General features: G+C 45.1%; 2 protein-coding genes and 1 long non-coding RNA gene across 4 annotated transcripts in view; 1 reads left to right on the forward strand and 2 right to left on the reverse strand.

Moving 5' to 3' along the window:
* NCKAP5L (NCK associated protein 5 like) overlaps window positions 1-8,974 on the reverse strand; it is a 32,078-nt gene extending 23,104 nt beyond the window's left edge. For both annotated transcript variants that reach the window (XM_039241437.1, XM_039241435.1), the window contains exon 1: window positions 8,897-8,974. The gene's annotated coding sequence lies outside the window, so the exon portion shown is untranslated. The remainder of the gene's footprint in view (window positions 1-8,896) is intronic.
* A 189-nt stretch (window positions 8,975-9,163) lies between these two features.
* Window positions 9,164-24,135, forward strand: LOC120237914. Its single transcript, XR_005530079.1, has 3 exons — window positions 9,164-9,244; window positions 9,520-9,614; window positions 24,050-24,135. It is a non-coding gene; the product is annotated as an uncharacterized LOC120237914 (long non-coding RNA).
* BCDIN3D (BCDIN3 domain containing RNA methyltransferase) lies at window positions 23,336-27,740 on the reverse strand. The gene is made up of 2 exons (XM_039241409.1): window positions 27,473-27,740; window positions 23,336-24,643 (listed from the first exon to the last, which is right to left on the reverse strand). The coding sequence occupies exons 1-2, from the start codon at window positions 27,704-27,706 to the stop codon at window positions 23,999-24,001; spliced, it is 879 nt and encodes a 292-aa protein (XP_039097340.1). The 5' UTR covers window positions 27,707-27,740; the 3' UTR covers window positions 23,336-23,998.
* Window positions 27,741-27,847: the final 107 nt, after the last annotated feature.

Raw genomic sequence — 27,847 nt, forward strand, 5'->3', positions numbered from 1 at the left:
AGAAGAAGAAGAAGAAGAAGAAGAAGAAGAAGAAGAAGAAGAGGAGGAACTCCCTGAGGCAGAGCCCTGCCTACATTATTGTACCCCGACTTTCTGCCTGGGCACTGCCCCTGTCCACGAGGGCCTGCACGTGGTGATCTCCTTTCATTCCAGACAGAATAAGACCAGAAAGAAGACGCAGCATGCTCGTCAGTTTCTCTTAAAGACCCCCAACTGCTCCCACCCAAATGGCTATGAGGGCCCTATGACAAACCATGCTAAGAGGTGAGCAAGGGTTGGTTTCAGATTTATCCCTAACATTGATAGGACCCTATCCAAGCCCTCAACCCACTCCCAGGCCTCAGTGACTCCCTCTGGCAAATGGGCCTAATCTATTTATTCTGAGGATATTTCCAAACTGATCACTCAGTAGGAGTCACAATACTGGGTATAGGGGAGGGGCACTCAGAGATGGATCAGCTCTTCTGACTTCTTGAGGCTTTCAGTCTGGTAGGAGATAGAAGACATGTAGGTAATAGCTATACTGTGAAGGAAGTCCCACGACAGAATTTTTTTGGAGAACTTTAAAAATCAGTAGAGAAATATTAACCTGTATCTGGAACAGTTTTTTCAGAACTTAAGGCATCAAGTTAATGGAGACTTTATAGATCCGCAGGGTGTAGATACCAGGGAACGGCAAGGGGGTCATTCTAGGCCAAAGGCAGGCATAAACAGAAGAAGGCAGAAATCTGTGGGTGTGTACGGAAACAGAATGACTCAGTGCAGCTGGACTGAAGGGCATTTGAAGGTGAGTGTTTCCTGGTCCCCTGGCCCATGCCAGTTACTAACTCCTCTCCTATTTTCTGACCCAACAGCAGAGTCAGCATATTTTTAACACCCTGGGTGTAACCAGAGACACATGCTGGGTCCCAGAGGAAGAGCTGAGGCAGAGAGGCTCCTGGAGGCAGCAGTAGAGGCGACTGCTGAGTTGACTACTGGTACACCAGCTATCTGCTTTCAGGTCCAAGAGGAAAAGGGCCTAGGAGGCTGCATGGCCTGATGACTCTCAGGCTGCACCTGCAGGCTCTACCCTCCCAGACCCCAGGCTCAGCCTACAGTGCTGACTCCCCCAGCTTCCATTTCTGGGCCTCTTTCTTCAAAGGGAACAGGCTTTGGCCAACCAAATACTTTCCATGTCCAGGCAGCTTCGGTGTTGACTTAGTGGCTGCTATTTGGCCAGAGTGTGGATGGGACCTCCTAAGCTACCAGCTCTGGCAAGAAGAAAGTAGCCTTCCCTGGGAACATAAAGTAGCTCTGGCACACTCACAAACCCTCACTCTTTGCTCTTATTTGTGGCCACAAATGGGAGTGAGACTTCCTGGATTCTGGTTCTGGCTCATCCATACTGAATGACACTGGGTGAAGCCTAGAACCCTTTGGGACTCAGTTTTCCTATCTGTAAAATGGGATGAGCTCTCTGACTTCTCTCTTCCTGCAGGGCACAGAAAGAAGAGATCATATCTGGAGAGCGATTGCAGCTGAGAAGACAGGTCCCTTTGTGTGGGGTAGGGGGTTGAAGGTGAGGGGCTTGGCAGGGCTTTTAGAGAGAAGCCCTTGGCTTTGATTCTGCCTCCCTCTTACAGGGCCCACAGGCTTCCCAGGAAAGCAGGGGGGGATGGGGAGCGGGGAGAGGAAGGGACAGCAAAGCCAAGAGCTTTAGCCTTCTTCTAATCCCGGGACAGGAAGTGAGGTGCCGTCTACAGAGGAAGTGAGAAGCAAACACCCCCCAACTTCCCTTCGGCCTACAGTAGAAAAGGAAGGTTCCAGCTTTACGAACCTGCAGGCCCAGAGCTGGGAATAGAAGGTGATGGGGTGGGGGTGGGTAAGAAGCCTTTCCAGTACCATCTTACAGAGAAAGAGGTTTTTTGTTTTGGACATAATAAAAGTCAAGGGGCCCAGGACGTCCTACAAACTGGGAGAGAGGGGAGAAGAGAAGCCACAGAGATCAAGTTGAAAAAACCCAGCCTTCCAGGTCACGTGGTGCCACATCTCCGGTCCTGGCCCCAGACCCCTGCTCCCAGCTTCATACTGTGCCATGCCATGTGCCTCCCCCACCCCCGCCCCCCACACCAGGTCCTCCGATTACTTGGTCTTACAGTATATGGCCTTTCCTTAGCACAACACTACCACACAGTAACTGCTGGACAGAGCCTGACAATTCCTCAGAGACTGGTTTTGACCTAAACCTTGGCATCTGAACGAAGTTTAGTAAATAAAGCTGAACAAAGCCTGCTAATGGGCTGGGGCCAACTGGAGGGGCCCTGGGGTAGGTGGTAAAGATCAGAAACCAGAGACCTGACAGAGATGGAAAGAAAAATCCATCTGCCAACAGATAAAAGATGAAGACAATATATGTTATCTGCTATCTTTTGGATAAGAAGAAAAAACTAAGAATATACATTACATTTGTTTTGTGTAAAGGCATTTTTTTAAGTTTTATTTTTATTTATTTTGAGAGGGAGGGAGGGAGGGAGAGAGAGAGACAGAAAGAGAGAGAGAGAGAGAGAATGGGGAAGGGGGGAAGATAGATCATGAGATCATGACCTGAGCTGAAATCAAGAGTCAGTCACTTAACCAAATGAGCCACCCAGGTGCCCCTATGTAAAGACATTCTTGAGGGATATGTAAGAATTAAGTGATTATCTATGGAGGGAAAGGGGGTGGAAGTGGGAGCACAATTTCTCAACATATACCTTTTTGTATCATTTTGATGTTTGGACTATGTTAAAAAAATGTCTAGTGAAAAACTGAAATACAAAACTTAAAAAAAAGAGTGGTAGAAGGTATAACCACTTTCCCAAGTAATTTTTTTTTAATGTTTACTTATTTTTGAAAGAGAGAGAGTCAGAGTATGAGCAGGGGAGAGGCAGAGAGAGGGAGACACAGAATCCGAGCAGGCTCCAGGCTCTGAGCGGTCAGCACAGAGCCCTACACGGGGCTTGAACTCATTGACTGTGAGATTATGACCCAAGCCGAAGTTGGATGCCTGACCAACTGAGCCACGCAGGCGCCCCTCCCAGGTGATTTCTTTTTTTTTTTTTTTTTAATGTTTTATTTATTTCTGAGAGAGAGAGCGAGAGCGAGAGCGACAGCGTGAGCAGGGGAGGGTGAGTGAGAGAGGGAGACACAGAATCCGAAGACAGGCTCCAGGCTCTGAGCTAGCTGTCAGCACAGAGCCCGACGCGGGGCTCGAATCCACAAACCGTGAGATCATGACCTGAGCCAAAGTCAGACGCTTAACCGACTGAGCCACCTAGGCGCCCCTCTCCCGGGTGATTTCTAAAGCTCATTCCAGCTGGGGCCATCCACCCTCTTCCCATATTAGAAGTAGGGACCAGGTCCCTGGGACAAGAGAATGGTGAGGAGGTCTGGCTAGATGAGGCCAAAGGACACCAGTCTTCACTCCCTTTCTTCCCATAAAGCTCCCACTGGGCTAGGAGAGCAGTCCTTCTACACCCAGGCTGTGGTGGCATGGTAGCCCCAAACTATTCAGAAGTTGGTCAGGGCCGCTTCCTCCTGGGTCAGGCCTGCATTCATACTAGATCATGAAGAGCAGAGGCAGAGGTGGGAGGTTGGGAAAGGGGAGAGTTTGGGACAGATGGGAGTACACTGGGGTAAATGACACCCAGGAGTACCTACAGCTGCTGCAGACAGGTTCTGGGGGTGTCAACAGCTCCTCCTACAAAAGGACCACCTAAAGCCCCCACATCAAGCCAGTTGGGGATGAAATGAGTCAGCCCACGGAACTCTGACTACTGAGAACACTTCAGGAGTTCTGGGGCCCCTCATCGTCCCATCTAGGAACAAGCTGATCACTCTACCCAGGGAGGGACAATTTCAAGCCCTTCAGGAGAGTGAGAAGTGTAGACCAGTGCCCCATGCAGCACCTACCACCACTCAAGCCTTGAAGGCATCAGCATGAGAAGCAGAATGGGGTCATCTCTCTTTCTGAAATATCTATCTATAGGGATACCTGGGTGGCTCAGTCAGTTAAGCATCCATCTGACTCTTCAGCTCAGGTCATGATCTCACGGTTAACGAGTTCAAGCCCCGCATCAGGTTCCATGCGGATAGTGTGGAGCCTGCTTCAGATAGTCTGCTGCTCTCTCCTTCTCGCCCAAACACAAATTAATAAACTTAAAAAATTTTTTAATAAAAAATAATTTAAAAATAAAATAAAATAAAAATAAATAAAAATTATCTATTAGATATTTTTAAAAGCTTGGTGAGTACTGGAGAAATCCCAGAGCTGAAGCACAACTATAAGGTCCAGGGAGTGTGCCTGGCTGGGCCCTTCTCAGTGGCTGCTGGATTTGTAGAAATCAGTAATAAGAGGAATGATAATTCACCTTAATAACAGCCTGGCTTCCTCGGGCCCCTTTCATCTGTGTTAACTCCCAGAGCCAGGAAAATGGTAATTATTGAGCAGGTGCCACACCCCAGTGATGATGTGTTATTAATCCATCAGCACAGGCTGGGAAACTGAGGCCTAGGGAGCCCTTCCCCTCACACAGAACTAAGGATGTAGGAGATGAGGGCCACTGTGTAGTGAGGAACTGAAGGTGCTGATTCCATTCCTGCTGTGTTTTGGGAAGATGCTAAAGCTGGGGGAACTCCTTTCAGAGTCAGCCAGACCTGGGTTTGGGATGAAGGTGAGGAAGACCCCAGATGTGTTCCAAGCCCCCTCCTCAGGCTGCAGCAGGGCCTGGTGGCAGCCTTGGCTGGGAGTCAGGGCCTGACTGACTCCGATCTTGAGCCCATACACTCACTCTGCCAAAGTACTGCAAAGCAGACCAACAGCTGCTCTGAGCATCTCTGGATCTCCGCAAAGCACGCAGGCACTGCAGGGTAAGTGAGCGCTCGGCCCTCCAAACAGCCCCATGCCGCAGGCGCCGTCTGCGAAGTGGGAACAAGGGGCATCTTGCAGCTGGGGGCGTGGATCAGATCAGAAACATGTCAAGAAGTGGAGAGACTACTTTTCAGGGAGCCAAACCCATCTCTGCAACCCCCTTCCAACTTTGGCACTAATTTCAAAATAATGAGACCCTTGTTATAGCAAGTTGCCTGGTCTGTCCCTGCTGCAGAAACCTGCAGGGGAGGTCCAGCTGGCCTGTGCCCTCCAGAAGGGCAGGGGAAGGTAGGCAAAGAGTCACAGAAGACTAAAGATCTTTTCCCACCGTGGCCATGGAGGGAAGCAGCAGAGATTCAAATGAGGACAGGAGGGTCAAGACAGAGGCACTGCCCATGCAGAGCCATCCACAGCCTACTGTGTGCCTGGTACTGTGAGAGATACTGGGAACAGACGCAGTCTCAGCTCTGGGAAAACTGCAAGGGCCAGGCCAGGAGCAACCAATGGCCTTGTCCTCCAACCTTTCAGGGCAGGGCCTGGGGAAAAACACTAAGGGTGTTGCTCTAAGAGATGGGAAGTTATTTTTCAGCATGTTAATGCTGACCAGAGCCTCTGGGAGAACACTCTGACCCTCCAGAAGTCCAGCTCTCTACAATCTCAGGTTCAAGAACTGCCCTCTCCGCTTTAAATTTGGCCCAGGCCCCTCGTGCATGAGAAGTGAAGGCAGAATGGAACCATGTAAAAACACTAGACCAGAGTCAGGAGCCCTGCCTCTGACACTCATCATTGCATGAATCACTTCCCCCTCTGGACTTCAGTTTCCCCATTTTTAACATGAGGGCGTTGGACGAGATGCCTCTAGGATTCCTTCCAGCCTATGACTCTATGTTGTTTTGATGTGGTGGCAGATCCCAGGTTGATTTACATAAATTTGCATGTTCAATCAGAAATCCCCAACTCCAAGTATAGAAAATCCAATCAGTCCATTAGTGCAGCCAGACTGGAGCTGGAGAAGCCTGCCAGGTTCGGGTGAGAATCATCAAAGCAGACTGTGGTAGTGGTGGTGAATTGGGGGAGGAGCTGGGGGAAGAAGGGCGAGAAGTGTCATTTGTTCTACGGGATGCAGTTCTGGTGAGCCAAAGCTGTCGGGGCCACGGTCCCCTCTGGAGCTATCAGGCAAGGGTCCTTTCTCCTCCTGCTTCTAACGGGGCCTCTGGCTGGCCAGCGTCGGAGCCACACCCCAAGAGGAAACAGCAGCCTCTGCCTAGCAACAGCCGCATCCTTCACTCTGACAGGGACTCCACCATTAACCACTTTCTGGGAAACTGACCTCCCTGGGAGCTTCCATTCTCCAATCCAGGGGCTCCTCGCAGTGAGGGAGGTTTCCTTGGGGTCTAACCTAAATACCGCCTGTTGCAGCTTCAATCCATGGGCAGCAGGGCCCAGGAGAGAAGCAATGCAGGAGAATGCACCCCAGGTCTAACCAATCCCACAGCGTCTCTAACCACCACCTCCTCTAACATCCCCCTTGGCACCTGGGAGATCAAGGATGAAAACAAACAAGGAAAACGTGAAGGCTTTGGCTCTTGGGCTAGAGAGCAAGTCCCAACCTGGAGAACCTGACTCCTGAGAAACCATAGCCCCAGGAGGGAAGGAGGCTGGGAAAGGTGGGGCTGGGGCAGTTTCTCCCTGCTGCTTGGCTGCCATGGAAGGGCCAGAAGGCTGGCTGGACTGGGTGAGGGCAGCAGGGAAGACTCCTGAAGCGCACTGCCAGGGGACTGGCGAGGTGGGGGAGGGCACAGGTGAGGCGAGTAAGGCCAGGGAGTGAGATGGGCAACAGCAGCAGGGCTCTCGTCCTCTTCCCATAAGAAGGTGGATGAGTGTGCTGTGCTCACTGGCTCAGATCCTAAAACAAGTCCCAACAGCTGAGATGCAAACTGTCTCCTGGGAATCTGCTTACCCTACTGGCCCTTGGCTGCCTCTCCTTCTCTCAACTCCTCCCCAAAGGCCCAACTCAAAGACTGGCCTGCCAGGATGTCTCAGCAGAGACCTTGATGGGTGGGCCAAACCCCAGCCAGCAAGAGTTCATACCCCAAGCCACCAGGGGTAAGCAAGACAATGGCTATTCTCAGGCAGAATCAGGGAGTCTGCTCCCCTCCAGCCAAGGTTCCAGTCCTAAGTAACTGTGACTTAGAACTGTATCACCCAACATCTACCTCTTCAAACTTCAAAGCCACCTTGCCAGAGGACCTTTCTCCCTTTCAGATTCACTTATCAGTGGAACCATGCAACATCAAAAAGCGAAAGGGGATGTTAGAGGTCTTTAGTCCAATTGCTGAATTTTACAGATGGGAGAAAAGAGCCCCAGAGAGGCAAGTGGTCTTGGTCTAAGTCACACAGCAAGCTGGGAAGAGAAGAGACCACGGCTTCTGACTCCCAGTTCACAGAGCTAGCATCCTGGTCCTCATATACACTGGTTTCTGCCTACTGTGGAAGAGCATTTTCCCCTGCAGCCCAGGCCATCTGCCTCTCCAAGTTCCCACTCTGTCCGAAAGATCTAAACTGGAGAAAGATGCTGGAGTGCCTGAGCCACCTCGTGCAAAGGTGTTTTTCTAACAAAGTTGAACTATGCAGGAATATCTCCCCAGACAGGAATACACATGTGCCTCTGAAGTAGGAAACCCACGAACCCTAGGCTGATCATAAAAAGACAGGAAACAAATATGAGAAGTGAATGTTGAGTCTCCCTTCTTGAAAGACAAGGCGTCTCAAAGTCAGCAGGCATAATGTCTTTGGAGAGAGGGTCTGTGACAAGACAATTAGGCTGGGTTCATTTTCTCCAAAAGTACTGTCCATAGAATGGTTAGGCACTCCCTCCCTACTGTCCCCTGGACCACTGCTGTCCCAGGCATCTTCCTCCAGCCACTACCTCTGGCAGACAGTTGTGCTTAGGCAGGAGGACCCATGGAGAGGGTGAGGGTGGTTGGAAGGGATTAAGAGGCGTTTGTCTTCACAGCCAAGAACCCATCAGTGTAAGAACCCTGGTTCCTCAGAAAGGCGAGCATTTACGAAGCAGCAGCTGGCAAGTTTGGTGAATAGAGCTGAGTACCTGGAAAACCAGGCCTGAGGGAGGTGAGGTACCTCCGTGCCCTTGGGGCAGTGCCAGGGCTGGAGACATGGGGCCCTGGGCCCAGAATAAGGAGAACGGGGCTGGGGTTCGGTGAGCCGCTTTTCTAGTCGGCCTAGGCCAGGGGAGTGTCGGGCACAGATAAATTCTCTGCATTCTTCTGGCACCGCAGTCAGGACCCAGAGAGCCTTTTCTACAGGCGCTGCCCTGGCCCCACACCCTGCCCAGCCCTTCTCCCTCCCTCAGCCTCTCTTTAGTGTTCAGCCTCCCGGCCCCCGCCTCTTTCCTTCCCGCAGCCCCTCGCAGCCACGGAAGGATTGTTCCTAGAGACCCTGATCTCTCCGCCTCTCCCCATCTTCCCCACGCCCTACCGCCCCAGGCCACGGGGACTGCAAAGAGGGCGAAGAGGAGCCCGGGGCTCGTCTCCGCGCCTGCGCTTTGGGGAGAGCCTCCCTCCCCCCTGCGCAACAACCCCGCACCACTAAGCGGCACCCGGACAGTGGGATGCGGGTGGGGTGGGGTGCGCAGCTGGGGCAAGGTCAGTGCTTTCAAAGAGGGAGGGAGACAGGCCCCCGGAACATCCCCCTGTCCCGAAAGTTTCCCTTCCGGGGCCATGGAGTGTGCGCGAGGATGGCGCGGGGGGCGGGAGGGGGTGGGGTAGGGGTGGACAGAGAGTCGCAGCCGGACCCCCCCCACCCCCACCCCGCGACAGTGCGGCGGGAGGGAGGGGCAGGCAGCTAGGTCCGGGCAGGAAGGCGCGCCGCCCCCTCCGACCCAAGGCTGCCACGAGAGCCTTACCCTTCAAACCGCCCACCCCCAGCCCAGAGCTTACAGACCCTCCAGTCGCCTCCTTTTAAATCCCAAGTAGGCCTGGAACTCACCGAAATGAGGTGCTGAACTGGGCCAGGGGAGGCTGGATCCGCCGGGTCCATGGCCGCGGCTCGGGGGCGGGGGGCAGAAGAAGGGGGGTGCTGGGGCCGCCTCTTGATGTCAAGGCTTTAAAGGGGCCAGTGAGCCCCGCCCCTCGCCCAGACCCCACCTCCTCCCTCTTTCCGCACAGCCAATCCACATTCGCCCAGGATGCGCGCCCCTCCCAACCCCCTCCAGATGTTCCCAGGACAAGAGCTAAGTCCGCCCGTCCGGAGAGTGCTGCTTCCGCCCTGGTGGGAAGGACCTCCCCTCCCCCCCGTAGAGAAACACTCTCCTCCGGCCCGGTGGTATCGGGTTTGGTAAACTTCCCCGCTGCGGGGGTAGAAGAAGCTGCGTTGGGCTGGGCGGGGGTGGAATGCGGGGCATCTATAGCACAGAAAACTAAGTAGGTACGCGCGGAGCCACGGGCATGCGCATCTGCTTCTGTGGGGCTGGGCGTGCACGTGTATGTGTGGTTGTGAGCATTGGTGTTTGTAATTTGCCTTCCTGCTTACGTGTTGGGTGTAAATCTATGGGAAGACGGTTGAGTGCCTCCTTGGCCTTAAATGCTCTCTCCTCACTTTTCCTTCTCCAGATCGGGATCGGGTCCTCCCAGTAATATGGAAAACGGGGCGTTGGGAACGGGCTCCGCTCTTTTCAGAGTAGCGCTGATTTCCTCACTTGGAAGAGGTAAGGCTGAGCAGAAAAAGGATAAAACCTTGTTCTCAGCCACTTGCTATCTAGGTGGAGACGAGTACCCGCCCTGTTGAATTAACCTCAGGCTTAAAAGAAGAAAAGCAAACACCCAGCTAGGCCCATGCAGGGTCTCAGAGCTTCCTTCAATACCATTCTCACAGGTACTGAATTAAACATCTATTTGCCCTTGTCTGGATACCGTATAATCTTCACAAACTGCATCATAGTGAGTGACCTGTTAATGCAGGTTCTGAATAGGGTTCTGCAGAGAAATACAAAGGGATCCCTAGCCCATTTTATTAAAATTGCTTCTGTTGTGGGTATACACGGAAAGTAGTAATGCATCATATTAGTCCAATAAAGGAACATAAAAGCTGACGGATCTTGGGGTGCTCAAATTGTCCAGGATTAATTAAGAGCTCTCTGAAGGAGAGAGAACTTGAGAATGGGATTTGAAAGGCATAGTGAACTTGAGCAGATTCAGACAGGATAAGGACACAAGGAGACCTATGTAGGAAAGAGCAGATTAGTTGCATGGGACAGTGAGATCACCTTGGCAGGGTGGGAAGTAGAAGTTAGTGGAGGAGGTTTTGTACTGAGATCAGAATGAGGATATGGATTTGACAGGACAGGTGATAAGTTATTTTTTTTAATAAATTATTTTTTTAATGTTTTATTTATTTCTGAGAAAGAGAGAGAGAGAGACAGCATGAGCAGGGGAGGGTCAGAGAGAGAGGGAGACACAGAATCTGAAACAGGCTCCAGCCTCTGAGCTAGCTGTCAGCACAGAGCCAGATGTGGGGCTCGAACCCATGAACCGTGAGATCTTGACCTGAGCCAAAGTCAGATGCTTAACCAACTGAGCCACCCAGGCGTCCCTAAAGAAGTCATTTTGAGTTCTTGAGCATAGAAATGAGTGCCTGAGGTCAATTATTGGAGCCTAAAAGATGTCATAATTGTTATTCCCACCAACTCTCTCACCTTTGGTTTAAAACAAATTTTATTGATTGATTTATCCTTAACATACAATAAAATGCACAGATCTTAGGTGTTCTGTTTGTTGAGTTTCAACAGTAATATACACTAATTTAACACCCCAAACAAGATACTGAACCATCACCCCAGAAAATTCCTCATGCCCCTTATATTTATAGTGAACTACCCTGCACCTACCACCACCCACGCCCTGCAACCTCCTGAATTATATCACCATAGTTTTGTCTGTTCTTGGATTTCACATAAACGTAATCAAATAGTATGCACTTTTTTTGTGCCTATATTCTTTAGCGTAGTAATGTCTTTGACTAAAGTGAGTCTGTTCTTTTTATTGCTTAGCAATATTCCATTGTATGAATATATCACAATTTGTTTATCCATTCTCTAGTTGATGTATATTTGGGTGTTTCCAGTTTGGGGGCTTATTATGGATAAGACTACTATAAATATTCTTGTGCATATCTCTTTGTGAATATATTCTCATTTCTTAAAAAAGCTCACTTTACTTTTTTTGAATTGGATTGTTATTAAAATACAATCATATTAATTTCAGGTGTACAACATAGTGATTCAACATTTATATACATTGCAAAATGATCACCATAAGTTTAGTTACTGTCTGTCCCCAAAGTTTGTACAATTTTTAAAAGTTTATTTATTTTGAGAGGGAGGGAGAGAAAGAGAGCACAGCAGGGGAGGAACAAAGAGAGAGAATCCAAAACAGACCCTGAGCTGTCAGCGTGGAGACCCATGTGGGGCTTGAACTTAGAAACCGCACGAAATCATGACCTGAGTGGAAATCAAAAGTCGGACACTTAACTGACTGAACCACCCAGGGGCCCCAGTTCATACAATATTATTGACTGTATCTCCTGTGTTACACAATACATCTGCATGACTTTTTTGCATTATAACTGGCAGTTTAAGCCTCTTGATCCCCTTCACTCATATTGCCCACCCTCCTACCCTCCTTTTTTTCTGGCAACCATCAGTTTGTTCTCTGTGTTTGTATGTCTGGTTTTGTTTTTCAGATTCTACATGTATGCGAAATCAGGGGGCATTTGTCTTTTTCTGACTTATTTCACTTAGCACAATACCCTCAAGGTCCATCTATATTGTCCCACATGGCAAGATTTCATTGTTTTTTGGCTAATATTCCATTGTATGTATATGGGTATATATGTGTGTACACACACACACACACACACACACCACATCTTGTTTACCCACTCATTTATCAGTGGACACTTAGGTTGCCCCATATCTTGGCTATTGTAAATAATGCTGGAGTGGATGTAGTGGTGCATAGATCTCTTCAAGTTGTTTTTGTTTTTTTTTGGATAAAAATCCAGAGTGGAATTGCTGGATCACATATTAGTTCTATTTTTAATTTTTTGAGTAACCTTCCTACTGTTTTCCATAGTAGCTGCACCAATTTACATTCCCACCAACAGTGTACAAGTGTTTGCTTTTTTCCACATCCTCATCAACGCTTGTTATTTATTTATTTATTTTTATAATAACTATTTGGACAGGTGTGAGGTAATATCTCATTGTGGTTTTGATGTGCATTTTCCTGATGATTAGTGATGTTGAGCATCTGGCCATATGTATGTCTTTGGAAACATGTCCACTCAGACTGCCCACTTTATCTTAAAAAATTTTTTGCCCTTTCCTCCCTCTTCTGCCTATTTCAAATCAGATTGGTCTTTGGTTTTGCTCTTGAGTTGTAGGAGTTCTTTATGTATCTTAGACATTAGCCCCTTATCATCACACATATGATTTGCAAATATTTTCTTCCATTCAATAAGTTGCCATTTCATTTTCTTCATAGTTTGCTTCACTGTGCAAAAACGTTTTTAGTTTGATATAGTCCCGTTTGTTTATTTTTGCTTTTGTTGCCCTTGCCTGTAGAGTCAGGTCCAAAAAAATATTGCTAAGACTAATGTCAAGAAACTTATTGCTTATGTTTTCTTTGAGGACTTTTATGGTTGCAGGTCTTACATTCAAGTCTTTAATCCATTTTGAGTTGATTTTTGTGTACAGTGTTAAGATAGCGGTTCAGTTTTATTCTTTTGCATCTAATTGCACAAGTTCCCCCACACCATTCATTGAAGAGATGGCCTTTTCCCCATTGTATACTCTTGCCCCCTTTGTCATAGATTAATTGATCATACATGTGTGGATTTATTTCTCAGTTCTCAGTTCTGTTCCATGGATCTTTGTATCTGTTTTGTGCTTGTGCCATTCAGTTTTGATTACTATAGTTTTGTAGTATAGTTTGAAGTCTGGGAGCAGGGAGTGTGATGCCTCCACCTTTGTTCTTCTTTCTCAAGGCTGCTTTGTCTATTTGGGGTCTTTTGTAGTTCCATACAAATTTTAGTATTATTTCTTCTATTTCTGTGAAAAATGTCATTGGTATTTTGATAGTGACTACATTGAACCTGTAGACTGCTTTGGGTAGTATGGACATTTTAACAATATTAATTCTTCCAATCGATGAGTGTGGTATAGATTTCCATTTATTTGTGTCTTCTTCAGTTTTTTTCATCAGTGTCTTATAGTTTTCAGAGTATAGGTCTTTCGCCTCCTCAGTTAAATTTATTTCTAGGTATTTTATTCTTTTTGATGTAATTGTGAATGGGATTGTTTTCTTAATTTCTCTTTCTCATAGTTTGTTATTAGGGTTATAGAAACACAACAGATTTCTGTATATTAATTGTGCATCCTGCAACTTTACTGAATTCATTTCTTATTCATTTATTCTGATAATTTTTTAGTGGAGTCTTTAGGGAGCTCATCTTGTTGGTATTTTTGGAATCTTATAGCATTGATTCTTTTTCATCAAATCATCCAGTATTCCCTGAGGAGGAATCAGTGGGCTAGTCCTGGGTTTACAAAAATATTAGACATGATCCTTTCCTCCCAGGGCTTAAATGTCTAGGAAAACTCCATCCAAAACCACAGGATGGAAAAACCTTAATAGAATGCCAAGCATTTCTAACTATTTGGGGATGTTTCCAAATTAATAAATTTTTGGAAATAAACAAACCATCTGAATTTTTTCCTTTTCATTCAGATGCTCACCCTTAAAAAACAAAAAACTAACATCTACACCTGTCACAGCAAGTGTCTGCCCTCCTTACTTAAATGCTCTTGCACACTTGAAAGGTTAAGCATTCAGATTTTGGCAGATTCTCTATGCTTCATAAACCTTTGTCTTCACTGCCAGGAGGTTCAAGAAGTATAATTTTTATTACACCATGATTGCTTTCTGTCTTTGATAGTGCTTAAGACACTTTGATTCCTCAGTGGTATTATTCAATTAAATTATTTAAAAATATACAGAAGTCCCATAGTTGTGTTTTCACCCTTGTTATATACCATTCATCACATATTGTTCTTTGAGTTTCTGTGTCATAAAACAAGCTAGTCTCTTGGCCTCTTTTTGCTACAAGCTGCTAGTAATAAATCAGTATGGTGGCATGGTCTAATTGTGCATATAGTGCTAATGACCGACCAGTAGATCACTGCTCGCATTAGTGCTTTGAATGGTTTTAAGCAGGGGATTGGCAAAATCAGAATTGCATTTTAGAAAGAATTCTGCGGTTGCAGTATGGGTAACAGGTTAGAGAGAGGAAGATTGAAGTCAAGGAGAATAGACAAAGTATTTGTAGTAATTGAGGGGGAAAATGAGAAAAGATGTGCTCTGGACTCGGAGAGTGATAGTGGTGATGGAGAGGAGATCACTTGAAGAAGTAAAGAGTAGCAGAGTCAGCAGGTCTTGAGATTGGAAGGGGAGGAAAGCAGAGAGCCAAGCCAAGACTTCCGGACTGGGTAACTTGCAGCTGGTAGGACCACTCACTGAAATAGAAAACACTGGAGGAAGAGCAATTTTGGGAGATTATAAGCTCACTTTCAGACATGTTAACATCGAAAGGCCTGGGGGATGTCCAAGGGGAAATGTGTATCTAAGAGGTAAGACCTTCCCAGCTCTTGTGCCTCATGAAGAGGTTACAGATGTTCCGCATATTGATTTTCTCAACCCTCAAGGCAGCTCGAACTCCCTCAGAAAGACAGCAGTCTCAGTAAGGTATGTTGCCATGAAAACACCATCATTCTCTATGTGTGCCATGATATGGAAAAGGCTGGAAGTATTTAAAAGAAACATTTTTTTTAATGTTTTATTTATTTCTGAGAGAGAGAGCATGACCAGGGGAGGGTCAGAGAGAGAGGGAAACACAGAATCTGAAGCAGGCTCCAGGCTTTGAGCTGGCTGTCAGCACAGAGCCGGATGCAGGGCTCAAACCTAAGAACCGCGAGATCATGACCTGAGCCGAAGTCGGGCGCTTAACTGAGTGAGCCACCCAGGCGCCCCAGAAAAGGCTGGAAGTATTAATGCATAATGCTGTTGGATAAGTAATTCTGAATCTCAGGAGAGAGATCTAGATTAGAGATAAGGGGCTTGTGAGAAATGAGAACATTAGAACTTAGCTGGTAACTGCAGTCATAAAATGGAGATCTTGCGAGGAGAGAAGAGAGACTGGAATAGAACCCTAAGGAACAGCAACATTAGAGAGGGGTCTCCAGAGAAGGAGGAAGACAACTGGCTGAGTGCTGTCACCAGATCCAAAAGGGTTTCCAAAAAAAAAGTTCCTGATAAATTCTAAGTCAGGTTGAATCAGAACTGACACATATCTGCTGACTATAGTCACATCATTGGGGACTTCGGCAAAACCAAATTTTGAACGGTTGAGAAAGACGTACAAAGAAGGAATAGAGACAAGAAGTATTTAAAACTTTTTCAAGACTCTTGACTATGCTGTGAGAGAAAAGTTAGACAGGTAGGTGGGGCAACGGGATGAGAATTATTTTAGAAAGCTATTTTTAGAAAGTTGCTGCTTTATTTTAAAACGTGTTTAAAATTCATTATTTTAAAAAAGCATTATGTGCATATGGTTAACAAATGAAATAATACAGAAGCAATTATGTGCTCATTTCCCACCCCCAACAATGAGCCATTTTAACTTTCTGGCTGGCTGATTCTTCAATATGACTAACTATGCTTATACTGCTATTATTTGATTTTTCACTTTTACATGTTTTATTACCTTCTGTGTATATATTCTTTTTTCAAGGTACAAAGGTGGAATCTTACCATTCATACTGTTCTGCACTCACTTCTTGCACTTAAAATATCTCAGAGACCTTTCTTTTTTTTTTTAAATGTTTTATTTATTTCTAGGAGAGAGAGAGAGAGAAAGAAAGAGAAAGAAAGGGAAAGTCAGAGAGAGGGGGAGTCACTAACTGAAACAGGCTCCAGGCTCTGAGCTGGCAGTCAGCACAGAGCCCGACGCGGGGCTCGAACCCACGAACCGCGAGATCATGACCTAAGCGAAAGTCGGACGCTCAACCGACTAAGCCACCCAGGCGCCCCGAGATGTTTTACATTATTTTTTATATCATCTTCAAAATCCAATGAGTATTTAAAAAATTGTTTTAATAATCATTTATGTTTGAGAGAGAGACAGAGCACTAGCAGGGGAGAGGAAGAATCTGAAGCAGGCTCCAGGCTCTGGAGCTGTCAGCAGAGAGCCCAATATGGGGCTCAAACCCACAAACCATGAGATTATGACCTGAACCAAAGTCAGACGTTCAACCAAATGAGCCACCCCTCCAATGTGTATTTTAACTTGCAGTTCATCTCAATTTGGATCAGCCATATTTCAGATGCTCACTGACTACCTGTGACTAATGCATATACTTTTGTGGCAAACCAAGAAGTATTTTTATCAAATTCCATATATACAGCATGCTTTTAGCTGCTTTGGATAGTAGGAAAAAGTAGATTAAACAACCCTGGAAGGTTCGATTTGATTAGATTAGCAAATACGTTAAAGTTGAGAAAAGGAGAGGCTCAAACAAGTTAGCATGTGATCATTTGAAATTCAGCAAAGGAAAAGTCTTTGTGGGCTATAATGGGCATGGAAGACTTTCTAGAGGATATGGGATTTGAGCTGTTCTTGAAAGGAATACAGCTTTTGCAATAATGGGCAAGAGAGAAAGGAGCATGAACCTGTGAGCCTGGAGAAAGGAACCTTTCAGCAAAGGTACAAAGGAATAGGTGTTGTATACGTTGAGAACAGATAGGACTAAATGGTCTATAATGGAGATTTCAGTCTGAGCAGTACTGAGAAATAACAGTGGTCTTTGCCATTTAAGTAGATTCTGGATGAAATTAATTTAAAGTAAGAAAACCCATAAACATACTAGAGAAAAAAGATTTTTTAAAAAGTATTTTCTAAACATAGAAAGCCTAACAGCTATCAAGGAAAAGACCAATAAATTTGACTACCTAAGGCAAAGGAAAAAAAATCCAAAAAAGTCACAAGACAAACTACCAACTAGGAAAACAATATGCAATACATGTGACAGATATAAGGTGAATTTCATTATAATTCAAACAACTCTTAGACATCTATTTAAAAAAAAAGATATTCGCAGAAAATAATGGCAGATAAACATCTGAAAACTTGTTTAATCTTGTTAATTACATGCAAATAAAAACAATGAAAGAATATTTCATCATTTACAACAATATTCACAAAAATTTTAAACAGTGATGGTGAATAAATAAACTAAAAAAGGGGAGGGGGCACCTGGGTGTTCAGTTAGATGGACATCCAACTCTGTATTTCAGCTTAGATCATGTCTAAGTTTTGTGAGATCGGTTTGTGAGATCAAGTCCCACGCTGGGCTCTGCGCTGACAGTGTGGAGCCTGCTTGGAATTCTCTCCCTCTCTCTTTCTGCCCCTCCTCCCTCATAATAAATAAATAAACTTAAGTGATGGTGAGAATGTGAGAAGACAGGTATTCTTCCACCCTGTTAGTGGGAGTGGTAAATCAACATGACCATATGGGAGGCAATTTCTCAGTATTTGTCCAAACAAGCTACACGTACCCAGGAATTCCACTGCTAGAAATTTGTCCTGTGGATATACTCACATAAATATGCAAGGATAGGGGCTCCTGGATGGCTCAGTCGGTTAGATGACTGACTCTTGATTTTAGCTCAAGTCATGATCTCATGGTTTAGGGGTTCGAGCCCTGCATTTAGCCCTGCATCAAGCTTCACAGGGAGCATGCTTGGGATTTTCTCTCTCTCACTCTCTCTCTGTCCCTTCCTCACTCTGTCTCTCTCAAAAATAAATAAACTTTAAAAAATATGCAAGGATATATGTACTGTGTTATCAATTATAGTTGTCTGATAAAAGTGAAAAGCTGGAAACAACCTAAATGTCCATAGAACAAATAATATGGTACAGCCATAAATGGATTACTATGTAATTGTTAAAAGAACAGGGTAGCTCTATCTATGTTAAAATAGAAAGGTCTCTGAGAGGGGCACCTGGGTGACTTAGTCAATAATTAATATTGACTACATGTTGAAATGATAATTTTTGGAAATACTGGATTATATATTTGGTTTTTGAATTTTTTTAACGTTTATTTTTGAGAGAGATAGATGCAGAGCATGAGTGGGGGAGGGGCAGAGAGAGAGGGAGACACAGAATCCGAAGCAGGCTCCAGGATCCAAGCTGTCAGCACAGAGCGTGACATGGGGCTTGAACTCACGGACTACAAGATCATGATCTGAGCTAAGTCAGACGCTTACCTGACTGAGCCACCCAGGCATCCCTGGTTGTTGTTTTTAAGTTAAAGTATATCCAGGACCATTCTCTACTCTTGTCCCTCAAGGAGGCTCATCATGCTTGGTGTTGGCTCCTAAGTTAGGCTTGTTTGAGGATAAAGAAGAAGATCTTTTCTAGGAGCCAAAGACTCTCACAGGCCAGTATGTAATCATTATCTTCATGGTATCAGGGCCTCATCTTTATGAACACGACACATCTTTGAAATTAATTGCTACAGACTTGAAATACAACACTTCTTTCAACAGTTAAGGTTAAGGGCTCAGCCAATAGAAATGTTGGTAGGGAAAAAGGTCACGTTCAGATGCTGAAGCATGTCCCAAAGGTTTTAATGACTGAAGATTCCTCAATGAACCGAACCATGTAGATGGAGCCCCAGACTATCCCTTTGGTCACTGGGGCCATTTTCTGCCATCAAGGAGTTATTTGGGACAGGTGCCACTTGGCTCATAGCCTAGTCTCATTGTAGTCAGAATCCCTGTATTAGTTTCCTGTTCCTGTTGTAACAAATCATCACAGATTTATTGATTTAAAACAACACAAATTTGGGGCGCCTGGGTGGCTCAGTCTGTTGAACATCTAACTTTGGCTCAGGTCATGATCTCTCTGTTAGCTGTGCTAACAGCTCAGAGCCTGGAGTCTGTTTCAGATTCTGTGTCTCCTTCTCTCTTTCTGCCCCTCCCTCACTCACACTTGGTCTCTCTCTCTCTCAAAAATAAACATTAAAAAAATAAAACAACACAAATTTATTCTCTTATAGTGCTAGATGCCAGAAGTCTAAAATCAAGGTGTTGGCAGGGCTGCATTCCTTCTGGAGGCTTCAGGGGAGAATCCATTTCCTTGCCTTTTAGTTATTTATTGTCATTATTGTTTAATATTTTATTTTTGAGAGAATGTGCGTGCAAGCCCAGTAGGGGCAGAGAGAGTGGGGAGGGCTCTGGGCTGACTGCAAAGAGCCCAACTCAGGGCTCGAACTCGTGAACTGTGAGATCATGACCTGAGCTGAAGTTGGATATTAAGCCAACTGAGCCACCCAGATGCCCCATTTTTTTAAATGTTTTATTTTATTTTTGAGAGTGAGAGAGCATGTGCACAAGTGGGAGAGGGGCAGAGAGAGAGGGAGACATGATCTGAAGCAGGCTCTGCGCTGAGAGCAGACAGCCCAATGCGGGCGGGGGAGAAACTCGAACTCAGGAACCATGAGATCATGACCTGAGCTGAAATCAGATGCTTAACCGACTGAGCCATCCAGGTGCCCCTCCTTGGCTTTTCTAACTGCATTTATTAGCTCATAACCCTTCCTTACATCACTCCAACCTCTTGCTTCTAGCATTCTATTTCTTGCTGGGGTCAAATCTCCGTTTTTCTTCCTCTTAATCGACTGAGCCACCCAGGTGCCCCATTTTCTTAAATTTTTAGTTTCTTCCCATTTTCAGTTTCTTGGGCAGTCTTCTGCCCAATCATAGATCTCCCTTTTCTTCTCAATACTTGAATTCAGATACATTTCTTTTTTCATTCATATATTAATTCAACAAGTACTGCTCAGCTGCCTGGCACATATTAGTAATTGTGCTAGGTCTCAAAGTACAAAGATAAGTTGGGCTTGAGGAGATCAGTCTTATGGTGGTGGGACAGAGGCATATAAAGAATTATAATATGATATGGTAAATACTATAATAGAGGCTTCCAGGCAAAGTCCCCACTAGAATATAGTAACAAATGTAAAGTGCTATAGGAGTTGGGGGAAGATTTCTGACAGAATTTAACATGTGAACTGTCTTTTAGGACAAATAGTTCAACCAGGTTGCAAGGTGGGAGAGATGGGGGAGAGAGAATGAAAACAGAGGGAATTTGTGCTAAGTCTCAGAGGTGTGAAAGGACATGGAAAGTAGGACACGGTGGTAGGTGAGAAGTTCAAGTGTGACTGCGGTGTGGAGGAAAAGCATGAAGAGCAGTGCTGTACAACACAATTTTCTGCAGTGATGGAAATGGTCTAAGTCTGTGCTGTCCAATAAAGTAGCCACTAATCACATATGGCTATTGAACACCTGCAACATGGCTAGTAAGATGAGGAGCTAAATTTTAAATTTTATTTCATTTTACTTAATTTAAATTTAAATGGCAAGTGGCTACCTTACAAACAACATTGGTTTAGGCATTGGATAAAGGATAGGACTCTAGCTCTAGGAAACACTGAAGGTTTAAATTTTTTTTTTTTTTTTTTTTTTTTTAACTTTTGAGAGAGACACAGAGTGTGGGGTGGGGTGGGGAGAGAGTCAGAGAGAGAGGGAGACACAGAATCTGAGGCAGGCTCCAGGCATCTGAGCTGTCAGCACAAAGCCCAAGCCCAATGTAAGGCTTGGACTCACGAATGGTGAGATCAGACCTAAGCCAAAGTTGGATGCTTAATCGAGCCATCCAGGTGCCCCAAAATACTGAAGGGTTTTAAGCATAATACTAGCATAACGAGATATCTGAGGAAGGGAACACTGGTAGCAGGGATTAGAGGGTAGATGACTTAACACAGAAATGCCTGGAAGGGACCCACCACATGGATGGAATAAATGGGACTTACGTGTTATTGGACATGTGAGAATTTACTGGACTTCGTGACTATTTCAGTGTGGGGAGTATAAGCGAGGAGCTTCATCTGATGTTTGTAGCTTGAGCAATGGGTAGATGGCAACAACTGAGATAGGATTAGGTTTAGAATGAGGTTAATGAATTTGCTTTGCGTTCTGTTGAATCTGAGATGCCTAAGAACTATCTAAGAGGATATAATTACAAAACAGGAAAAACATTAATCTACAACTGTGGAAGTGACACTACCAATATATTTGGGGGTTATTAGTATATAGGTAGATGCTAAAGGCATGGGAGTGAAGGAACTCACCCCAGGAAAAATATGTATAAGAGGACTAGATGGATCCTAAGAAGCCCTAAGCAATCAAAATGTGATCTATTTTGCATCAGAGTCACCTGGGGGTCATCAGGTTCCTCCCTGTGGATGTATTTAATGCCATGGAATTGCGCACTTGGAAATAGTTTAAAAACCCACAAATATAATCAAACCAAACCAAACCGACTCTCAAGCCCCATTCTTAACCTGAATCAGTGTTTCTGGAGATGAATCCAGGACTCTCCAGGTAACTTAAGTTCAATTAAAATTTGAACTAACAGCTTAAAGACTACAGAAAAACTAAGAGACAGAAAGAGACTAAAGGGAGAAGGGTATGGTGAAGAAACCAAGGGAGAGCAGTTCAAAGAAAGGATCAATAGTGCTGAATAGTGCCATGACCCAGGAGGAAGGCTGAACAAGAGGCCTCAGAGTTTGGCATTCAGGAGGTCACTGATGAATGGGAAATGAAGGAGCATAGGCTGTGGAGTCTATTCTTTCAAAGGTTTTGTTCACATTTGGTAGCGAAAAGACGGAGACATTGAATAAACTTGGAGAGATCAGATACAGGAAAAGTTGATGGTTTAGAGAGAGAACTGAGCATGTTGGCAGGTGGACAGGAAGGAGTCAGTGAGGCCAAGGAGACACCAAGGGGATCCTCAATAAAACAGTTTGGGAGAAGTAGGAGAGGTTGAGATCAGGAACTCAGGCAGAGGTTAACTGGGTAAAAGTTCACTGGGTAAATTCAGAAGTGAAAAGGTGGAAAGATGAAGGGGTTTAAGACTGAGGACAACAATGCCTCGATGGATCAGTTAAGAGTCCAACTTATGCTCAGGTCATGATCTAACTGTGAGTTTGAGCCCCACATCAGGCTCTCTGCTGTGAGCTCAAAGTCCACTTGGATCCTTTGTCTCCCTCTCTCTCTGCCCCTCCCCCACTCACACTCTCTAAAATAAAAAATAAAATAAAGTATTTTAAAAAAAGACTGAGGGCAAGAAAAGACTTCCTGACATAGCAAACACGAATGGTGCTGATTGGCGGTTAGGTCATCTGCTTAGACTAGTGGAACAAGGATATAGAGTCGAGACCTGCAGAAGGGTAAAAGTCCAGAAGAGTCACTAGGATGAAAGTGATCAGGAGGAGCAGGAATATAAAAAGACTGAAAAGTAGTACTGGAGTCTGAGATTGGAAATGGCACCAACCACATAATTATCCTGCACAAAATAGAAAAACAGTTTTCCTAAATGAAGGTTTTGGTTCTGCTCTATCGTTTGGGGAATGTACTAGCCTTGGCTCTCTCTGCATAGAGTTCAAATTCCCGAGCAGGAACTTTTACTAACTTCCACCAATAGGTCCAACGTTTTTTTTTTTTTTTTTTTTTAATTTTTTTTAATGTTTTATTTATTTCTAGGAGAGAGAGAGAGAGAGAGACAGCATGAGCAGGGGAGGGTCAGAGAGAGAGGGAGGTCACAGACTGAAACAGGCTCCAGGCCCTGAGCTGTCAGCACAGAGCCCGACGTGGGGCTCAAATCCACGAACTAGGAGATCATGACCTAAGCCAAAGTCGGACGCTTAACCAACTGAGCCACCCAGGAGCCCCCAATAGGTCCAACGTTTAATTGGTGGTTCGGACTCTTTTATTCCCCAACCTTACTTCTAACTTCAGAAAATAATAGGATCTTAAGGATTTTGAAACTCATCGATACGGTTTCCTTTCTTAGCTAGGTATATTTTGTTTTCCCATCTTGTCTCCACCAAATCTTTCTCCATCTTCCACTTTCCCTTGGACTCAACTCATGGGTGTCAAAACTTGACAGATATCAGTGACACCTATCCCACAGCATTTATGCTATAGTCATTCAATTGTAGACTGCATTTTATGCCTGCTTCCCTGCCATGTTCCCACTGCCATACTATGTACCCCCAACCCCCATGCTGGTGTGCTTTGGCAGAGGATGCTGACCAAAAAAAGTCCTGAATTAACTTACTCTCTGGCATGTTTTCTGTTCTGAGCTTGGGTGAGGTTCTTTTTCTTGAGCTGAAAACTCCCTGAACAGTGTGGTTAAAAGCAGAAGTTTCCTACCTACCCCAGAGTCACAGGGCATTCTCAATCATACTCAAGTCACTTTTATTATATATAATTGTACAGTCCCACTTCATTCATTTCATTTGTACCAGCTGGATATTGGGTTCATAATTCAAATCTTTTAAACATCTTATAAATGCTAGCCGGTGCATTTTGGCTAGTATCTGTTACCTGCTGTACTGAGCCTGGGCATGTTGAATATGTGACCTGTTCTTTAATGATAAGATGTTTTTCATACTAACACTCTCCTTTAGCCAAGCCAGAGACTCTTCATTCCAGATTATATTTTGAGGTTTTGCCTGAAGGCAGGATAAGAAGTCCAGCAAAAGCCTGAAGAAGCCGGATCAGAGTCAAGTTGCCCATGGAAGAGATACATTCTAAGGCTGGCCTGGGCTAAGTCTCTAACCACTAGAAGCAGCCCCTTCCATATCCTAGAACCAGGATCAGTTTCTCTAGGCCATCTCAATCCGGAGAGCCCAGCTCATTGCTCCACAAATGTATTCTCTTAGAGAAACAACTCAAACAGTGGGGAAAAGATACTGATTCTTGCAATTGCATGTCCTGGACATTTTGCCCAAAGTTTCTGCCAGGTTTTGAGGCTGCCTTATACTCACGAATTAAGGAGAATGAACTTAATTCTTAGTATAACACTCTTTCAATATCTCTTTCCTGGTCTTCCCACCCTCCCATCTTACGGTCTCCAGAATCTTAATCTGTTCTTTTCTTTCCCTTCCTCTACCAGTGATTCAGGAATTGGATGAGTCCCTGTGGCTTGTTTTGCCCTGAAGAGCAGAAGGCTTCGGTCCCAGCTGGTGTTGCCGAAGCAGCATACTAATTCCATGCCATGGTCCTGGGTCAAGATCTGCACAATCTGATTGGCCATATCACCTCGGATGGCAAGGGAACGGAAGTGGTCAAAGTCATGGAGGCCCAGCTTCCGAAGACGCCTTGCAGCTGCCCGGTAACACTTCCAGGGCTGTGGCTCCACAAGGAGGTAGCGGCAGAGGGAGGAAAGGTGGGCCAGGAACTCCCACAGACCATGGTCCCCATGGTTCAGATGAATCCACATGGTTATTGACATGCAGAAGCCAATGTCAAAAACTGAGCGTCCAAACTGGTTTAAGAAAGAGCTCAAGAGAACTTTCCGGGTTCTTTGATTCATAAAGTCCAGGGTGATAAAGGTCAAGGCATCAGGAAAAGGGCATTCTTTTTCAGCTCGTTCCACCAGGACTGGATCTATGTCGCAGCAGAGTAGATTGAGTTCTCCTGAGATATCTGAGCCGGTCTCCCCATCATGTAAGGAAAGGAAGTGTTTGTATAGAGCCACACTCAGATCCTAGAGAAATCCAAAAGAGCTTTGTCATTGCAGCTCTCAACCAGTGAATGGAAGAAAGACCTCTATCTCTCATTATGTCATTGGACTCTCATTATGTCACTGGATTGCCACTTACTCTTGGCTTTATAGGTTATGAAGCTCCTAGACTAAGAAGGTTGCCCGAAAAGTTTTCCACAGAGCAGGTTCTCAGTGCCCTACAGGGGTCTCAGGCTATAATGTGTCCATCTCTATACTTTCCTGACACTGATGGTAGATTGGGTTGTATGGTTCAAAGTTATAGCCAAATGGATGCAGAAAAGGAGCTGAGAGCAGTCTTATCCAGCTTGAGTAATATGCTGGTAAACTCACTTTTTTCAGGTATCTCAGACCTCAGGGAGGAAGAAAGGGTTCCAGGGGCATAGCCAGTGTTCCTTACAAGGAAAGTGAGGAACCAGAACAAGCACCATCTTATAAAAATCTGCTTCTCAGACTTGCGATTGGGAAAGTCTGGATTCCAAAAAGTCCTTATTTAGCCTTCATTCTATAGCCTCAGTTTTACTCTCTGGCTTATACTTCACCACCCCCTTTTGAGATTTATTTTACTTCTGCATCTATTACTCCCAAAAGTCACTGCTGACTTCCTTCTAGCCATGTCTAATGATCTGTGATTTTCACCATCTTGTCACTTTTTTTGACTCCTGAACAAGTCACTATCTTCTTTCTCTAACTTTGACTTCTATAACCATTATAACTAATTCAAATTTGTATTGCTCTATCTATTTTTCAAGGCATTTTTCTATGCACCACCTCTTTTGCTCTGTGCAACAATCCTGTAAGGAAAATCCTGGCTGGAAACAATCCAGATGTCCAATAATAGTAGCACAGATAAATAAATGTATATTTATATACATATACATTAATGTATCTAGTAAAATGTATATATTATAAAATGTGTCTGTTAAGATGGAATACTAAATAGCAGTTTAAAATGAAGGAATGCAGCTCAGTGCATCAACATGGATGAGTCTTACAAATATACAATGTTCAGTAAAAAAAGCAAGACACAAAAGAAAATACATGGCAAGCTTCCATTTATACGAAGTTCAAAATGGATAAGATTAAATTACATTGTTTAGGGATACAAAAATGGTGAGCTATAAAGAAAATCAAGGACATAAGAATAGTAAGTCAGGCTAGTTGTTACTTCTGGGTGGAGTGGGGCAGGGAGTGGTTATGAACAGAGAAAGTTAAGGGACTTTTGGAGTTCTGACAATGTTTTATTCTTGATCTGGACAATGGTCATAAAGGTGCCTGCTTTATAATAATTCATAAGTGTAAATTTATGTCTTAGGCACTTTTCTGTACATGTGGCATTGTTCAAAAAAAATTCTGTCTTTTAAAAATTATGGTTCAGAGGCTAGGGACTTGTCCAATGTCACATGATTAGTACATGGCAAGATTTAGGCTACATTAGGTTCTTTCCTCTATACCAGGCTTCTCATACTATGTTTATTAATAATTAATAATAATGCATATCACTTATGGATCTTATTAAAATAAGGATGCTGATTTAGTAAATCTGGGGGTGAGGGACTGAGATTCTATATTTCTAATAAGCTTCCAAGTCATGCTGATGCTGTAGATGAAGGACCACATTTCAAGTAGGAAGGTCCTATACGCTGCTTAATTTTCTCTCCATTTCTATACTTATTTCTTTGCTGACTCCCTCTTCCTGTCTGATCTTGGGTATGCCAATTTGACTAGTCATTTTGTCACATCAGTCCCTCCTCTATCATATCTCTTCACCCTCTCCAACCTCAATTCCCCAATCCCAGAATACCCTGGAAGCTTACAAAAGAAAATACAGACTCAGGGCTCAATCACCCAAGATCCTTATTCAGTAGGGCTAGAGTGGGGCCTGGGAGTTTTAAAAATGTAAATAAAGCACCCTATAAATTATGGTACATCCATACAATTTTGAAGCTGCTAAAAAAAGAATGTAGTGACATGAGTGATCTCCCAATTAAGTGAAAATTTGCAAGGTACAAAATAGTGTGCTATTATTTATAAAGGTAAGAGATGTGATATTTATACATACATAAATGCCTGTTTGTACACACAGGATGCACACCCAAGAAATTATAAACAGCGGTTGCCACCGTGGAGAGGGAAAGGAGAATTTAGGGTCAGGAGTAGAGACTTACTTTTTATTACATGCCTTTGATTTACAATCATAGGGTCAGAATTCCGCTCTTCTGGGATATGCCAGTAGTTACAGATAGGTGTCAAGAGGCACATTTTGATATTTTGGAGGTAATTTCACTATAATCACTCTATGCCCAAGAATACTTTGAGGTAAGATGTGGCAATGCCTTCCTCGGCCAGGAAGCTGTATCCTCCCTCTCAACCCTCTCCACTGTACTCAGTCAACTCACTGCTTTTAAATAAACATCTCCTTGGCTCCAAGGACCATCCTACACTGTATGGCACACGAATCTTAATTCCAGGCGCGATTCCGTCACCCCTGGCTCAGCTCTCCCAGGAAACCACTCCAACCCTACGCTCCCAAAGGTGGGTGTCCGGAAGCCCCCCTCTCCTGCAGCCAGGTCGCGAGCCACGCTGTACAGGAGGCAAGCGCCGGAAGCCCCCAAACGGTGGCCTTTCCCACACGAGGTTTGGCCGTGACGGGGCTAGCACACAGGAGGGGACGCAGGAATTTGGAACGGAGCTTAAACTCATTTCGGGAAACCTGTGACGGGTGTGATGCCACGCCCAAACCAGAGCCCCAGCGAACGCAGAGGAAGCCGACCGCTCAGCTCCCAGACCTCCGACCCCGCCCACGTCACTCACCCCAGAGTTACACCCTACGTCGAGCCCCAGGATCGGCCTCGATTCGGGACTCTGAGGGAAAAGCCGGCGAAGCAGCTCCGGTGGCAAGAGGCGGAGCCGCTGTTCTGGAGGATGGAAGCGGGAATAATGAGGGAAATTTCCAAATGGGGCTGCCCCGGGCTCCAGAATTCGCGGTTCCTCTTCCGCCCCGGCCTCTTCAACGCCCCCGGTAGCTGGCTTCGTGGACGCCGCCATTAGTCAGTCTAGCCTCCGGGTCCCGGCGGAACCGGAAGTCGGAAACCGGCACGGCGAAGGGCCGGGGAGCCAGCGCGCGTGCGTTAAATGGCAAAGGTGGGGTGGGTCTGAAGGCTGACGTCCGCTCAGCGCGCGCTGACA

Source organism: Hyaena hyaena, unplaced genomic scaffold (genome assembly GCF_003009895.1).
Source record: "Hyaena hyaena isolate Hyena2069 unplaced genomic scaffold, ASM300989v1 scaffold_192, whole genome shotgun sequence".
In the NCBI taxonomy this organism is placed as follows: domain Eukaryota; kingdom Metazoa; phylum Chordata; class Mammalia; order Carnivora; family Hyaenidae; genus Hyaena; species Hyaena hyaena.